Below are 18,207 nucleotides of genomic sequence, written 5' to 3' on the forward strand. Positions count from 1 at the left end.
ATATTTTCAGTTTTTATTTAAAGTGATTTCTTATTTCATCACTTTAGCTTGTGTTACAATCTATACTTTAATAGCTCTATACATACATATTCAAAATAACTGAATATTTGGGGTATGTATCTATACCTATCTATACCCCAAAATATTTTGAAGCATTTGAGGCAATATTTAACTTAAAGCAAAATGTTGGAATTTTTGGTTTTGCCCTGATTGAAAAAAAAGTCTTTTTGAAAACTTCAGTTCTTCTTGTTCTAAACTTCAACCCCTCCTTCTTTGTTTCCCTGTAGTGTCTAATAGTAATTTCTTCTTTTGAACCACCAGAAAGAGACCATTAACAATAATCATTTTCACCTAGAATTCAGCCTACTCAAATAAAGATGGATATAAAGGTGAAGTCCTTCACCTTTGTTTCACTTGTGTCTGGATGTGTGACCAGGACAAAGAAGCAGTAGAAATGTGTGTCAGCTGGCAACAGCCATTGCAAGATAAAGGCAAGGATGCAGCAGCAATGCACCCCACTGAACATAACTGCATTACCCTGACTTCATATCTGAGGTGAGGGTGTTTTAACGCTAATATGAAGCCACTGATAATTGGCTGACTAAGTGCCTTCACATTTTCACCACTATTATACCTTCAGTTTTATTAAACAGCACTTACCATATATCAATGAAATATTCATTGGTCTTTCATTGCTGAATGAAACATTGAAAAATCATTGCAATGAAGGTTAACTTTACTTTGGCTTCCTAAAGTGTCATGGTACTTGCCAGCTAATCAACTGATTTTTATGCCTTCATTTGGCTTGAGAAGTAAACTGTCAAAGAATTCAGCACAGACCCACCATGTCTGATTTTATATTTAAGGAGGCTTTGCACACATGAAGGTGTGATTCAGCTCTCCCTTCCTGCCCACACTGGATGGATCACAGGGGGATCTGACTTAGTCCAGTGGGAGCCCCTTGCCCCCACGAGCCCAAGGCAGCTCTATGATCAATTCTGTATACCAGAAGAAAAGTTTCTACATGATACATGGTTGAAATATGCCTGCAGCTCCCAAAACACCGATCCCATGATCTGCCCTTTGCCTTTAGAGGCAGAAAAACACTTCCCCTCCTCTTGGAACCACTTGTTTCCAGACAGAAGTACTCAGCAGAAAATACTCACTTTCCATTGCCGCCCCAAGGTGAGGGGGCCTGTGAGGCTTTTGAAGAGTTCTGTAAGTACAAAACCAAAATGTAAATACAGATGATGCAAGTACATGAATACTGATGACACAAGGCTCAACATTCCCCCTTTTCATTGCAAGAGCTACAGTGCATGGAGCAGAAAAGCTCTGCACATTGGTCCCATAATTAAGTGGCTGGTGGATGATTGGTAGGTTCCAACCAGTAGCTTGAAAATCATTTCATGAAAGAGAGAATAAATTCCAATAAAAGCAGATGTAGGTCACAAATAAGTGGTTTAATTACCATTAATACTTATTCTACAAAATAAGTTCTTCAGAGTGAAAATGACTGCTTATCTTTAGAGGGACCTTCAATATTTTACTAAGAAATAAAAATAATTTGGCTTGATGCTTTAATGAAATTGATCCCTCCCAAGTTGCTTAGGGAAGGTGGCTTGGGATTCAGATAGTATTATAAATAATATTTTTAGTAAGGATCTGCTTGAATGCTTTTGTTTTTATATATTTTAGTGGCACAAATTGACTTTCCTTACCTGCTTACTCATTCTGCCTTTCACGTCTGTGTAGCACCTTGTAAAACCCTGTACAAAAAGATTGCCGAGCAACAATAAAGCCCAGGTCTTTCCAGCCTTGCTCAGACTGAGTGGTATCTCAGTTCCCATACAAAGTGGCAGTATCAGGGCTGAGGCTATCTCTGTGTGCCCTCTGAAAACAATCATTCAGCTCCCTTGCTGAGAAGTCAGCACGCACAGTGAAAATTCAATCAAGTTTTACAAGTTCTCTGCAAAGTATTACCCACATTCTTACAACCCTCATCTGGTTACTGTAATGGCTATCTTGCATGGGAGGCACAGAGGTTCAGTGGAGCACAGACAGCACCCTGGACTCTAAACCACAGCTCACAGCCCAACATTTCTGACCAAAGCAGAAAACATTGTCCAAACCACGGCACTGGCCTGGCCTGGGCATTCCTGCAGAGCAGCCACTGCCTGTCACAGAGGCTGTGAGCATGACTTGGGGTGTTCACAGCACACAGCATATGGAGCATACGAGGAAAGAGGGACCTAAACTGCCCTGGAAAGTCTTCAGAAATGGAGGAGAAGCTTTTATTGTTAATTTTTCCTGTCTGAGGATTGTTCCTAACTGTACCTGGAGACAAATAATAGCTCTGTCAAGATAAAGACTAGATCTCAATTGGAAGCAGCTATTTGATAATGAAAATATTTAGCAAAAATATTTCAATGACTACTGACAGCATGTTTTCAAAAACATGAAAATCTTCCTCAAACTTTCAGAGGAAATACATCAGGATGTCACTTTTTCTGATCATAAAACATTTAAATTCAATTAAAAAAAATTATCACTTTAGTAGTATTCACTCCAAGTTGCCTCTAAATTTCAAAATTGCTTTCATGATTAAATGGCTATTTTCTGTTTTGAAATGTTAAAAGTATCATTTTGAAGCTTTTAATTGGAAATTAATCAGAACCAGTTCTGTCCACAAATGGTTTCAATTTGGACAAAGTGGCATTTGTGAGGAAAAATATAAAGAACAATTTGGCTGAAAAATTCCTCCCCAGCTCTGCTGTAAACAGTGGGCTGCTTTTCACAGTTAAAATTGTGTAAAAGTTTGAATAACAACTCTATTCAAACAGTTAATCTATTGCATTTTTATTACAGATTCTTGCTAGTGAACACAGAGAGCGTGGTGCAGCAATACAAAACTAACACATGGTTAATAGCTCCAATTTTTTTTCTTTTCTCCTCCTGTGCCTTTATTACAGAAAGAACCTGACCATATAATCTGTATACACTCAAACACTGCTCCTAGCAAATGAGTTACATTGCTCATAGCACACATACTGTAACATCAACTGAAACACTTAGCTTCAACTGCATGCCCATGCCTAATATTCCTGATTTGTCTATTTTATTGCTTTTTTATTTTTTTCTCTTATTTTAATTTACATTAAAGGACATTTTCTTATGCTGGGAGCAGTAAATATATTCTTTATCTTACCTACTTGCACAGCTAGAGAAAATAAAGTGGCTTTAGGGAAAGAGATTCTCCCCTGCTCCCGCTTTTTTTTATTTTTTTAAATTTTTTTTTAGAAATCATTACTTTCTGCAGAAAAGGTTTTTTTGTCTAATAATCCTTTTTTTAAGATACAATCTACATTCATCCAGGATAGAATCTGAAGTGGCTGGAATACATTTTATGAAAATGCTGAGGTTACAAATGTGTGTAGCTCAAATTTAATTTTTTGTGCAAATCCCTGACTGAAAACTCCATGAGCACAACAGAGGCACTTCCTAATGGTACAGGAGAGCCTCCTCTTAAGCACAAGATTAGGACTCAAATTACTGAAGTTGCACAGAGACACACATAGGGGACACATGGGCAGTCAGAACTGTGGCTGCTGCCATGGCAGTACTGGAGTTTTACAGCAGAAGGACCATTGTATCACCATTTACATGAAAATACGAAAACTGCAGTGTTAGAGGTTTTTACTGGTTTGCAACATCAATATATCAAAGCCTTGAACAAATTTACAAAGGCTGAAAACACCAAGAAAAAAAGACTGATGGGCTGACAAGCCAGCATAATTACATAATTATAGAATAATATGTAGTAATAAAGTAAAAGAATTAATGTATGCTTCAAACAGCATTAACCAGTGAAATATAAATACGAAAACCTCAGAGCTGAAGAAAGATTCTATTTCTCTCTTAATCTAGGAACAGTGAGGATTTGTCATTTTTACACTGGGTAAACAGCATTTGACAAGGTAAAACAAAACATTCTCAAGTCATGACCATCGGATCTCCGCTCAGTTCAAGGTAAAGGCAAATCTTCAAGATGTAGCTAAGGTAATTTTAAGTTCCACAGGAATAAAAGGAGAAAGCTCTGAAACTGCAATAAGCTTCAGGAAATCTCACTGAATCTAATATCTAAACTTAACTAACTACAGCCCAAATAATTGCTTTATTATGGCTCATTGGGGGTCAGTTCATAATCACTTGCACATTGAAACCTTGAAAGAATCAAAAACTTGCATAAACATTACATGGTGTTGAGAATAATGTTATTTTTGTAGAATTACTGAGTATGTTCCTTTGAATAAAGTGACTAATCCAAAAATCCCCCAAATCACTTCTGTCCCCATTCCCTGGCAGCCATCCTGCCTGCATTTCCCAAGGGAGAGGTTAAATGTGGGACTTTTTTATACTTTTGAGAGCTCTCAGTGCTGGTGTGAATTTCATTTCATATCAATAAATTAAACAGAATAAAGATTACCTTAAAATATTCCATCAGAGATCTGGAGTACTTCATAGCATGGTCCTTCTTTAGTTTAAACATTCTCAAGTAGAGAAGTGATAAGCATCGGTAGCTGCGGTAATTAGGAAAGGATTATGTTAATTCCATTGCTTAATGAAACCTATAAACTGTAAAAAAAAAAAAAAAGCTGACCTATATTTTGCAGTTTCTGTTCTAAGGTTACATTTTGAAACATAAGCAAATGGAAAAAAAAAAAAAAAAGTGGTCTAAAGCATTAAAATCCCATCTTGATAAGAGTATAAATTAGCAGAATAAATGTTTAGTCAGCTGCTGAAGAAATCCATTAGTTATCCTTTAATAGTTTAATGGAAAACAAGAATAATGATCTTCTGTAAGCTGTTTAAGTAATTCAGTACTTTTAAAGTCCTCCTTAAGATTTTAGCTGCTTCTCTCATTGTCACTAAGGGACTTACCATAAAACTGCTAATTTCTTGTCCCCTTCCGTGGCAGAAGAGCCTGTGAAATTCTTGAGTCTCATTGCATACCTTGTCAGAAAGGTGAGAGATAAGAAATTGAGAGTTAAGATGTTTCCAAAAATAATCAGATATTCTTCTCCAACTACAACAGTTATTGGTCACAGTGTTCTGTAATGAAGAGATCAATGTAAAACGCAACAGAATGCATCACTTAAAATCTGGACAACTTACGTAAATCACCAACCAATTTTTTGGGCCAACAAGGTGAACTATTCTTGGGTATATTAATGATATTATATCCAGCCAGCTAGGCTGAGTCCTGCAAACATTTGGGATGAGTGTTGAACAGAAGCATAAGATCTTGGCCCTCTAGGTACTGAAGTGTAACGTAACATATAATAAGGTTTTACATATAATACTTTGGGCTTGAATAATCTTCAAAATCCTTCTAATAAATACATTTTATATAGAAAATGGTTTTACATATAGGAAAGATCATGTTCACAGCTTTTTCATTCTTGGGTTCATTAATTTATAAATCTTGTGTACTTGGTATTCCCTCTCTATTTAAGTGCTGCTGTCCAGCATTTGGATGATCAAGGATTGAGTATTCCTATTTCCTCTGCCTTTTTTTTTCCTTTAACTGAGCATACTCCATTCTATCCATTAGTCTCTTGAAAATCAATTCATCGCATAAAATCATTGTTCTGAGCTGTAATGCAATTTCACAGGTACTTGTGTTAGAATAAGTAATAGGGTTCAGCGTTGCGTAAGGAAGTTTTAAGGTATCCAGGCAGTGTTGATGAGTTCTCATGTACAAGGAGGTAATGGAGTGCAGGCAGCTGTGCTGCTCTCCCCTGCCTTGCTCTCACCAGCCATCCCAGCCCAGCATGCAGCTGCACCACCCCAGCTGGAGTGCTTCCTCCACATCCTGTCCCACCTGCTCTTGGGTATTGTGGTTCTAGTCACACTGGATGAATGTGATCAAACACAAAGATTTATGTCTCTTTGGGATTTCAGCATTACCATTAACTTAAAACACATTTGACAGTCAGATCTCTGATAGTCCCAATCTCTTTGATGCTCCACTTGCTTTCACAAATAGGTGTCTGATGCAAATAGGGCAGACATGGCTAAATGCAAAAGGAGGAAATTGTGCTTCTGATGAAAAGTAAAAATGAGAAAAATCTTCCTCTATTTGTTATCTCACAGTAAAAAACTATGTTAATATTAGCAGCTACGCTGAGAAGGTGTTGTGTGCACAGCCACATTGTTTGTACATCCAGCACCCACTGTAGCCCACAAGAATTGTGTCCTGGCCCATGGAGTTTTACTGAGCCTGCCCCAGCCTGCTGCTCACCTGGGCAATCACCTTTTGTCCATGTGTGACCACTGGCAGCAGTTAAATGGACAAATCAGTCTCACTGGCTGTGACGAGATGCTACATGCAACAGTTGGTGAACTAAACTCTGCTTTTGGTGGTAGGTGGTAGAATTAATCTCACCTGACTTAAGCTACTTATATATTGGAGATGTACTGTAACATATTCTACAGATTCTTCCACAGCCAGAAGCAGCTCAAGTGCTGCTTCCATGCCAAGGTCTATCTGTCCCACAGCCTGCAGCAGGACTGTGCCAGGAGCAGCAAGGCAGCAGGGCTGCTGATACCCCAGGATACAGCTGTGCCCTCACCTGGCTCCTGCAGGTCCTGCCCTTTTGTGAGCCACTCCTGGAGCTGCCATTCTCTGATTTAACTGGTTCACATGTTATGGGTGAACAAACCTTTTTGGTCTGTGCACTCTGAACAGACTGCTGGACTGAGGAGCAATGATTTCAACTGGGTTGTGTGGTTTTCTTAAAAAAACCAAAAAAAAAGTGCAGGCTCCTATGAAGAAGCATTCTCTTCTTTAAAGAATACTTCTTTAAATACAATTTATTCTGCCATGCAGCTGCAGCTGTGTAGTTCAGGACACACTGTCAGACTGCAGGATGATTTGGGCACAGCAGAGCAGAGGCAGGTGGCTCCTTTTCTAAGTCCTCTGCTCTCGAGGGTTTAACATGGATCAAGTGTTGAGTGAACATAATTTTTTTTCTTTAGTGATTTCTGTAGATTTCCTTCTTCCTTTTATGAAGTGTAAAATGTAATTTTTTAAAATATATTTAACAAGTATATTATTTACCTGATAGTAAGAGCTTAAGACTTGATACATTTTATTATGCAAATACCTACTTATTCAAAATGCAAAACATGCATTATCTTGGCAGTCCCTAATAGCTAATTCAGCATGTTAAAAAAAAAACCACCATTGACATATTAAAAACCAAATATTTAAGGCTTGATTTGCCTCTTTTTCTTTCAATTCTGCAAGCTGCCAGTAATTACACTGACATTAACAAGGATGTTCCCAGCATACACTGGGGAAAGCAAAGGTGCATCACAGTGAAGAGGAAAAATCTTGTTGTTCTACTTTACAGGTATGTTTAAGCCTGCTTGATTTCACTTTGATAATTTGCTCAAGTAAAGCAAACTTAGTAACTCAGGAGACTATTATTTCTATGGACCCAACACTATGAAACAGCTATAAGGAGGCAGTAGCAGATTTTAGAATAATTCAGACACTTTATTACTATGTAAAGACTTTCTTATCCATATTCTAGCCTATGAGTCTACAAAACTGCATTAAAATTAATTCAGCCGGTTCACATTCCTGTAACATTAAAAATATACTGTTTTCAGGACAATATATGCAGAAGCTTCCTCTCTGGCTATAATCTTTTATCCCAAGTTTCAGCTTTTCTCTTTTTTAACAGCCAAGTTATAAACCTCTAAAACCAGGGTTTGTAATAGAAATCCTGATAGACTCCCTTTAATGTTTAGAATTGTAAAACTACACCTTTTAAAAGACAAGTGTCATTGCCAAACAGTGAAATTACTATACTTTACTTCCACCCACTACATTTCAATTTTAATTTTATGAATATTGCAAATTATAACACTCACATTATAACCTCTAAAGGGGATAATTTATAAAAGCAGTGTCCATCAATTATAAATTTTCCATGACATTAATAAAATGGCAAGAACTAATTATGATGACTTCTGAGATGAAGATGCCTTGGACAAATCATTAATACGTTGAAATGGTATTTTTTAAAACATAGCAGGTTCTAATTATGACTGAAATGAGATGATGAAAATGATCACAGAAAGGACATTAACCTGATGAGTTCCACAGTCTCTGAGTACATGGTGTATGGAGATTTAGCTTCTAATGGATCTCGCTCCATAGCGTTCCCGCACTCGATGAAGGAGAGGGCAGCATCAGCATAATTCACTGCTTTACCAAACTTCTCCAGCTGAAATGGGAATGACACTGTCAAGAAAATCCTTCAGCTTTGATTTTTAGGTGGGCAGATTATTCTACAAAGAAACACTAGCTTTAGGGTGAAAGCAAAGCAACACTGGTAGTTAAAAATGAATTCATACAGCAATTAAGACAGGAACTATGTTTTTACCAAAACTTTTCAGGGTACTGTGTGGCTGAATGCTCCACAGAGGAAAGTCAGTGTATGTCCTGACATCAGGGATTTACACAGGCAAGAAAGGGCACTAAGCATCTTTGTGCACATCCATACTGCTCCTTGACAGATGAACTAAGTTTGAATGTCACTATGCAAGGGTTAAGTAACAACTCTATGCCATTTGGCTGATGTCATATTCTGTGTTAACTGTTGGTCAAAGAAAAAAAAAAATCTCATCATTTATATGATGAGTAAAGAGAAGGAAAAAAAAAAGGGAGACAATATAGCACTGCTTAATATTTCATTTTACTAGGATTTTATTGCAAAAGGTTTTAGTCCTCATAATGGTTGTGATTAAACTGACTTAGACATACTGATTTCTTTTTTTATGTGTAATGAATATTATATATGACATTTTTATAGTATGCACTTTATAATAGTATTTAACATTTTCAGTTTTTGATAGCTGAATGTAAGAATTCTACTAATGTGGCATTTGATATAGGAGATCCAATATACTTTAAATAATTTAAAAATGTCTATGTCTCTATCAAAATATTTTTGATGCATCTGCATATGTTTCCATTCACAAAACAGAAGCCCATTTTCACAACATACTAAACATAACATTTATTATTGGTCCAAGATAACAGTATACTTGTCTTTGTGGCTCCGTCTATGCCATAACCAATTCTGCCCACCTTTAATTTCAAGTACTGCTCTAGTGCATTGATTACATAAAGAGGCTTTTTATAATTGATAGGTATTAACTGAAGGATCAGAAAAAAGGAAATGTTTCTGACTGCTCCCTCTCTATTCCAGTGGCTGCTTCTCAGCATATTCTTCAAATTCCTTTTTTCACTTTGAAAGAATTTCCATTCATTTTGGAAGACAAAAAGTCTTCCAAAGATGACTTTTTGTGGTACGGAAAAAAGAATCTGGCTGCAAGCAGATTTAGTTGAGACACAGAATTTGAGCCAGGAATGGGATCTGATTCTCTGAAGAAGGTGGAATTATTCCAGCTCATCACATCTCAGACAGGCACACAGTGAGGTCTCCCAGATCTCTTCCATATGGTACAGCAAGTTGCCACTGCAGCAGCCCACCCAAATTAGCTGATCCCTTACTGCAGCCAGACAAGGAGAGGTTTCCATGGGGTCGCTCCCGTAAGACATGAAATGTCCTGCCCTTCACCAGAAATCTATTTTCTCTACAAGCTCAGGAACACTGCTGCCACAAATCTCATTAACATTTGCTGACACATTTTGAGGTCACATGCATTATCTTTCTAGCCACTGCAACACATCTTTCAATGCTGCCTGTGCTCTGTCATGTCAGCACCAAGTAACCAGCAGCAATTGTTTCCATAGGACAAGTAACACTATGGGATTGCACACCAAATGTGTTACATGGAGATTATTTGCGTGCAGCTGCATTGGGTGGGGAAAAAAAAAGACTTGAGATCTAAATAGCAGAAGGAAAAATCAGATACTTTGTTAATGGATATTTATGCCTGCCAACAAGTTGATCACAGTGGATAGCCTCACATCAGGGCACTCGGTTGTCAAACTGTGTGTGGCAGGCAGGACCACAATGGGATGTGCTGTGCCTGCTCCTCTTAGTGCTGCTGGAGAAACAGCCCTGATCCTGCAGGTACAGGTGGAGAAACACCCTGATCCTGCAGGCACAGGTGGAGAAACACAACTAATCCTGCAGGCACAGGTGGAGAAACACCCTGATCCTGCAGGCACAGGTGGAGAAAAACCCTGATCCTGCAGGCACAGGTGGAGAAACACCCCTGATCCTGCAGGCACAGGTGGAGAAACACCCTGATCCTGCAGGCACAGGTAAGAGCACAGGAGAAGGTTCCACACCTGGTGAGCGCGTCCGGCCGCAGAAGGAGGGGAACTGCTGGAGCGTGCTGAGATCATCGGGAGCCTGAGCCTGTAAATATTTGCTAGCATGGAGCAGGTAGCCCTGTGCCAGCAGCATGTGTGCTTTGTTTAAAGGTCACCCAGCTGTGGGAGGAGTTGTGAGCCTGCAGACGCCAGGCTGTGGCTGGACGTGCCCTGCCGAGCTGGCTGGAAGCCATCAGGCCACCTCCTGTCAGTGGGCATGCAGGGAGGGGTGACTGTCACCTTGCTGACAGTCACAACAGGTGCCAAAACCCTGAACCACCCCACACAGAAAACACTCAGAAACGCTGTGCCCCAAGCCAAAAGGGAGACTGGAGAGCTGAAGCAGACAGCTTGAAATGTCAGCTCTCCTTCAGCTCACTGACAGCAGAGGGAGAGGCTTTTTTGTTTTGTTATTTTGCTTTTTAAAAACATAGCATGTATTTGTTTTGGGTTTTATTATTTTTTTTTCCTAAGCACAGAATAAATCTCTGATGGGTAATGATAGAATATACATGCAAAACCCCCAGAAATAATAAAGTTGAGAGGCGAACAAACACCCAGCTCTTTGAGGGGCAAAGTGGATGGCCAAACTCCATTTTAGACATTTTAGTTAAATTGAGTAGAGGAGTCAAGTTCCACTAAGTCTTCCTGAATGAGCCACTGTTCTGCACCCTATGTAACACACAGGAGCAAAGCCCCTTCCTGCAAAGCAAACGTTTATTAAGGACACCTCCCAACTGGCATAGGTTATATAGAACAAACCATGCTAGAATACAATGTCAAATTATGTAGTGTTATCAACATCCAAACACTTGGCATAATTAGGCCAATCTTACTGGAATTTCATCTGGGGTAAAGCAAGCAAAAAAGCTTTCCCAGTATTGAACTACCTCACTACCAGATTTTTTGGAAATAAATGTGTTGAGACTTTATCAGCCTAAAACCACGCAATAAAAATGAATGTAGTACATAAAAATAAATTGTTTCAGATTTTAAACAATCAGATTGGAAATATCAAACAGTTTTACCACATGATGATGGGGTGTGAGGTGATTTGCCTGTCTTTCTGCTATGGAATATTTCATCACTTCTGTTTTAGGCTCAAAATGAATAGAAAAACAAATTTCAAATACACGTCAACTTTCATAAAACCATCTTACATACTTCAAAAACAGCATGATTGCTGCTCCCCCTTGGAAGAAACACCAGCTATTGTAAGTAGCTTTCTTTTGGGAACAAATACTTAAAAGTTAGGAATGGCATTCAGTGTTTAACTTGTGCACAGTGCGTTTATGGAGCACAAACTGAAGCACAGTTTTGTCAGTAGCGGAATTCCTCTTGGTTTGAGAGGCTTTAGATCTTGTGGAATAATGTTCATTTTTTAACACCGAGTTCCACAGTGGAAAGAGAAAAAAAAAACCTACCAGTGCATCTGCTTTATGCTTCAGCTTCTTAGCCTCTTGCATGTAATAATCTGCATTGTGCAGCCTAGAGAGACAAAATCAATTAAGTCAAATCTTTGCTTTCATATAGCTGGACAAATGTTGTTTGAAAAAATTGCTGACTGCTTTAAAGAAGAATTTTGACATATATGCCCACTTATCTCTTTAAATCTTAACCTGATATCAATCTGAAGCTGCTGTATGCAGAGATATGATGGGTGACTAGAATGTAAAATAAGTAGCTGTAGAAACTGGCTGCCCAAAGGACCTATTAATGTGTGCTGAACAGAGGAAAAGGAAAAATATTTTAAACTAATTAAGTATAATAAGTTTCCATTAGAGGAGCTAAAATAAAAAAAAAATTAAGAAGAATTACTGTGAACCAACATTCATGATCTGAAAACATTTATCAACAGAATCTTCATTAATCAGTGACAACAGTTCATTTGCCAAGATTAAAACTGTGTGTGCCTTTGTGCAGCACTATCAACACAGGTGCCCAATGCCAGCACTGTAATCAAAGATATTCTCTTTCACTGGGACCTCTGCTTGCACAAAAATCCCAATCACAGAGCACAAAGTCAATAAAACTTACACATCATCAAATGTTATTTTGGGTCTTCTGGGCTCAGAATTCCCATTGGAAAGCGTTGGCATGGCAGACCAGACGTCTGGTTCTAGATGGCTGGTGTCAAGGAGAGTGTTGGCTGTGGGTGTACTGTGAGATTCTTCCTCCTAGGAAACACAGGACTGTTATTCATAGTTCAAACAAACGCCTTCCAACAATGTAAGCACTCACATCCATCCTCCCTGCCAAAAACCCTTCCCAAAAAAACTGAAGGCTAAGGCACAAAGCCCACCTACCTTCATATCACCTCTCCAAACCACCCTTCCCTTCTTTGTAACATGAGCCTAATAGATTAATTAGGGAGTATGACTCCACTTCTGAGCTCTCAGCTGAACTCAGGAATTTACACTTTGAGGTGTAAGTTTTAGGAGGATACCATGGTGTTACTGACTAGAGACACTGGTTAAAGCAAGGGTGGGGGAGATCCAATGGGCCAGGCTAGATCTAAACTCTACTTCTTCAAGGTGTATCACACTAATGTAACCTTTATTCTGTATAACTAGGAGCTAACTGTTAATGTGGCTGAAGAGTCTGCTTGGATTTCAGCAGGGAACAATTTCCTCTCTTGCTACAGAAAGAAGAATGGAAAGCAGAAGTCAGTTGTGACTTTGCAATGATTAAAACCAGAAGCATAACAGAAGATTTTAAATCAGGCAATTGCAACTTGCAAGCTTGGTCCCCAACCAGATATACTAAATTACAGATGAACCAATGAACTAGGGAAAGAAGTCTAACATATTTTTGGGGAAAAATATTTATTGTATCAAGATAATAGATTAACCAAGGATAAATCTGACTCGAGATGCTGGGATGAGAGGAAGAGGCCCTGCTGTTTACACAGCACTGTTTATTTGCTGACATATGCAGTTCATTTTGGCACTGATTTCAGTTGAAGGCGTGTGTATTACTGGCGCAGCTTGAAGTGACACAATGATATCAGAAAGCAACAGGGATGAATGAATAAGGTGAAGTGATTTGTCACCTACAATTCAATGCAACTTGTGAGTTTTACTATTACAGTGCAGGGTAACAACCTCTCTCAAAGTGGTGAACTGTGAAAAATGGGGCTATGCTTGCCCTTTTCTGTGGCAGAATTTTCTTCTTGTCTTTTAATTTTGATAGTGATACTAAGATACAGTTTGATAATATTAAGTAAGGATGGGTTTGAAACTCTAGAGGAAGGACTATTTTCTAAAATGGGCCAAAACCCTGGAGTTTCTCTGTTTAACCTAAAAAGAGCATGACAAACTAATGTGAAATTTTACATTGTTTTAGTGAATTTTATATGCAGTTTTGGCTCTTCTTCATGTATTTTCAGAAAAAAAAAATCTACCTGAATCTGGTGAAAAGCAAGCAACAAAGAACTGTCTATGTGAGAACCAATGATGGGGAGATGGCCCTAACAGTGTGATATTCTGGGGGGAATAAAAACCCCTATTTACAAATTCTCTAAAAGCTTACAAATAATTAATGAAGATTAAGCATAAATAAACCTTACTGTTGTAAGCCTGAAAACCTGAGAGAGGTTATTAACATGCTGAGTGTACTATGGCCAGGAATATTTTGTTATATTTTTTTTGTCTGTTTGGTTTAGGTCATAATATTCAGTACGACTACAGTGCTTAATTTTGGCTGAAAGTTTGGAACAGTTATTCAGGTGATATTCTGGAAGTTTTACTTTCAAAATGTAAGTGTTGCAGGTACAGAGTTAAGGGACTAATTTCAGATAGTTGATGGCTGCAGAGACACTTCTCTTGAGGCTCAGGGTCCAGGTGCTTCAGGGAATGATAGACAACACCAAGCAGATGCCTAATGCTGACCTAAAAATGGAGCTTGCAAGAGCTTTTTATGCCTGGCTCTGCAAAGATCCACTCCCCCTGAGTGGGCCTACGTAAGCATTTAGAAATTCATACTGTATGGAAAAAAAAATCCAACAGAATAAAGCTGCACTGTTTTCATTTTTTCTTGCTCACCGGCACCAGCTGAGGCTGGTTACTTACACAGATTCCTTTGGGGTTAGAAGAAGATTTATTTTCATTCTTTCTGTGTTTAGAAACAGAGGAGGAAGCGCTGCTGGTCTGTGAGGGGTTTGTGACAGCGGGCTCCTGGCTGAAGGAGCTGTTGTCACTGCCATGCCGCCGGTGCACAGGGTCGTCCAAGAGCGGGGACAAGGGAGGAGGGAACAGCTTCTCTTCTCTTTTCTTCGTCACCTTCTTCACCGAGCTACTGCTGCTCCTGAGACACACAGGAGAAAAACCAGTTGCAATTCAAGAATATTGGTTGATTCTCCACAGCACAAAGCCCTACATTTTATTTACTGAGAAGCCAGCTCTGCCCTCCAATCTGTCCTGCAGTCCCGTGCCCTCCGTGTAATGCACAAGGGGACAGCAGTGAAAACAGAAGAGCTGCCTCTGCCTTTTCGATGACTGCAGAAACCTTCTGCTTTGGAGGACAACTTGCAGTGCATTAGTACAAATTGCACCCAATTTAAATGCTAATTTGAGTCAGTCTTCATTTGAGAGGTCATAGAGGTTCTGACTCAGCAAAGTGCTGGAAAGTTTTATGCACAGGGTTAGTTCCTTTGACATCAAGTATGACTATTTATGTGTTTAACATTAAGCATCTTTTTAAGAGGTGGATTAGGGCTCACATAAGCAACCTTTGCAAAAAAACCCAAACAGCACATGGCAGCATATGAACCAAAAATAGAATTTATAACAACTACAAAAATGATAACCATAACAATAACAAGATAATAATTATTTAGCGTCTAGAATAAAGCCAATGTTCAACACTATATTAAAATGATACATTGTAGCTGGCAAAAGCCCTTGAGCAAATATTTTTTGATGAATTGAACGTGATTCAGAAAATGAATCTGGTTTTGACATGAAAGCTCAAGTAACCTGATAATCTATTGTCTGTTTTATGTACAGAAATTGCTAGCTGGCTAGAAATGGCAGCTATAATACACAGTAAAACCAGAAAAAAAAAACCCAAAAAACTCCAACCTGGTAGACCTTTCTCCACTCAAATTCATCAAAAAAAAAAAAAACCAAACTCAAGACTTCACTGACTGTTTAACATGTTAATCTACTCATAGATTTTTATTTCAGGTATTGTCCCAGCTCAGTCAATGAAGATAACCTGAATTTTAATCTTTTATTTGACATGTAATATTGCACTACATGATCATTTACTTTTCATGATTATTGACTAAAATTTCAATAACAAATTAAGTCAACAAGAATTTATGTTTTGTTCCCACTTTCAGTCAGTGTCAGGAATTATTGATCTCTGTTGCCTCAAAATAACCTGGGAAAGAGGAGAAGGCAACCCAGGCTTCCTTACTTCTTGTTTAGGGGCTCTCTCTCATTTCAGTCTGACCTCTTCTGCAGTTTCACTGACAGTATCAGTATCTACACCTCGGTCACTGCCCTGCTTGGGACCTTTGGTAATACAGAAATATTTTAGCCTTATCTGTGAAACCACAGAGTGAAATCAAACAAATTTCTCATGTTTTATAGCTCCTCTACCCAAAACTACTTTAATTCAACTGAAGCAGAGTTAAAAATATCTGATTTGAAACCTTCTGATATTAAAGGTCTTCAGACTGAAGAAATAAAACAAGCTCAAATTCATATTGCCTTATGGATGGATGCTGTCCTTCTTGGAAAACACATGGGTCTGAAGAAGATCAAAGGCAAACAACCATGTTGGACTACACCAGCAATTCTTGGAGGAGACTGATTTCAGGCACATGTGGTCCTGCAATATGTCCTCCAGAAAGTTCTAACTCAAAGCTCCATCTGTTCACTTTCTGACCCCCAAAGGGCATTTTGGACCTCAGACAAGTTACCATAGTTATAGCTCACAACACTCTGTGCTTTTTCCAGAGGAAAAATTTTCCAAAGAAGGTGTGCACTGCCCTGACAAAGCATACAGGTGTTCTTGGATTGTACAGCAGAAGAAGACACAGTTAACCTACAGAAGCACCCAGGAGCAGAACCCAAACCCTCTGCCTCCCGAGCACATGCTCCACACAGGGAACCCTGAGCATGCATTCACAGGGGGAACACAGAGAAAAGTGGTTTTCTGTGCCACTGTGCACGTAGGAGTTTCTTCACTATTTAAAACTTCACTATTAAAACTTTACCAGTTCACTTCATCTTTGGGCTCAGATATAAGTTTGGGCAAACCAAGGAACAGGTGCAGCTACTCAACTCTGGCACATAAATCACTCTGTGGCTTTGAAGAATTAACCACAAAACAAAAGGCTCTAGAGGTTATTTTTTCTACATAACTTACATTTAACTCCATCCCCCCATAAATACAGTTTTAATTGTCTGTTGGGTTTTTTTTCTTTTCTTTCCCTTGCCCACTTAATTCTATAAGTTTTTGCAGGAATTAAGCTGATAATTTATTTAGCAATGTCACCTCCCTCCGATTTACACTAAAGCATTTATGCTAACAATAACCTCCATGAAATAGGTTGTTACCAGCAGTTAACCAGATTGTCACTTTGCTTTGGGCTGTTAATGGCCTAAGAAACTGGTCTTTGATTGCAGGAATCGCTAATTTTGAATGAATTTATTGCAATAATTACTGAGACTCAATGGTTTAATTTGCTGACATGATTGTTAGTTAAAATATATTTAAAATCTAGGGAGAAACACAAAGTGCACTGAAAAACTACAAGCAGAACTGATGGCCTTGTGGCTGCAGGGTTTTAATCTTTTGTGTCTAAAACAGGCCAATTATCAAAGAAGGAGTAGGTTCCCCATCTGCTTTTTTTTTTTTTTTTTTTTTTCCCAGCTTGATTTCTTTTAGGGCAGCAAGCAAGAAAGCAAACTGGCAACAAGAAGTCATTGCATGAAGAAGGGAAAATTTCCAGCTACTCTCATGCTTCAAGCTGCTTTTCTTTGCCCTTTTTTTTATCCACTCCTTGTGGTATGCAGTGGTATCTCTGGCCTGGTGGGACAAAGCCCCTCTCTATACCAGGAACTTGGCTTTTCTTTGCCTCTCCTCCCCTGGCCCACAATGAAATGCTGCACATTGATGGTGTATCTGACTTTCTGCAGGGCTTACAGGGAAAGGTCACTCCCACATCAGCCTGGACCATATGGCAGCACCTGAATGGAGCTGAAGTCATTGCCATAGATGTGAAGGCTGCCTGTGCCATGAAGAAACCCCAATGAATGCTGTTGTGACTTCCCAAGGGATCAGCTAATATGTACTGCCAAGGAGAGGTGCATCTTCAACTAAAGGTCAAACAAAAGCGAACGTGAAATTCTGAAGAACAAAAATGCAGAAATGCTTGCCTCAGACCCATTTCTAGCATGCCTGCTAAATGGTGGGCATGTTTCACTGGTATGAGTCCAGTTTGACTCACAGTTTTTATCAGCAAATAATTCCCTGTGTTGCTACAAAAAGCCAAATACTGGTGAGTATTTGGTGAGTCCACTCTCTGTCTGGACTGGGTCTACCAATCAAATATTCATATATCAATGGGATTCAGCAGCACATACAATTATTGTTTAAATTAAAATTTCTCTGTCAAGGAACTAAATATAAATAAATAATCCTCTGCTGCAAAGCAGGCAGCTGATCTGACAAAAATTCAGCTTCACAGAAGTGCTTCAATGTATTCCTATAAACACACTGAAACACCTATTCCTTCATTTGCTGTAAGTATCAGAAATAAGGAAAATACAGTGGAAATAGTTTGAAAATATATTTTAAGTGTCAGGTCAGATTTTGGAAAAGGCATCAAC

The 18,207-nt window shown here is 38.8% G+C and overlaps 1 protein-coding gene across 6 annotated transcripts in view; it reads right to left on the minus strand.

Annotated features, from left to right (window-relative positions):
• The window catches only part of AFF2 (ALF transcription elongation factor 2), a 332,557-nt gene that overhangs the window by 16,014 nt on the left and 298,336 nt on the right, over positions 1 to 18,207 (minus strand). For 5 of the 6 annotated variants that reach the window (XM_012573138.5, XM_030272689.4, XM_072929172.1 and 2 more), the window contains exons 13-20: positions 14,434 to 14,668; positions 12,401 to 12,540; positions 11,788 to 11,851; positions 8,164 to 8,300; positions 4,942 to 5,013; positions 4,487 to 4,580; positions 1,722 to 1,769; positions 1,167 to 1,216 (exon numbers count right to left, since the gene is read on the minus strand). In XM_012573138.5, coding sequence (XP_012428592.4) covers positions 1,167 to 1,216; positions 1,722 to 1,769; positions 4,487 to 4,580; positions 4,942 to 5,013; positions 8,164 to 8,300; positions 11,788 to 11,851; positions 12,401 to 12,540; positions 14,434 to 14,668 — 840 coding nt within the window. The remainder of the gene's footprint in view (positions 1 to 1,166; positions 1,217 to 1,721; positions 1,770 to 4,486; positions 4,581 to 4,941; positions 5,014 to 8,163; positions 8,301 to 11,787; positions 11,852 to 12,400; positions 12,541 to 14,433; positions 14,669 to 18,207) is intronic. The other variant, XM_072929173.1, reaches the window with a different exon arrangement.

This window comes from Taeniopygia guttata, chromosome 4A, assembly GCF_048771995.1.
Source record: "Taeniopygia guttata chromosome 4A, bTaeGut7.mat, whole genome shotgun sequence".
Taxonomy (NCBI): Eukaryota; Metazoa; Chordata; class Aves; order Passeriformes; family Estrildidae; genus Taeniopygia; species Taeniopygia guttata.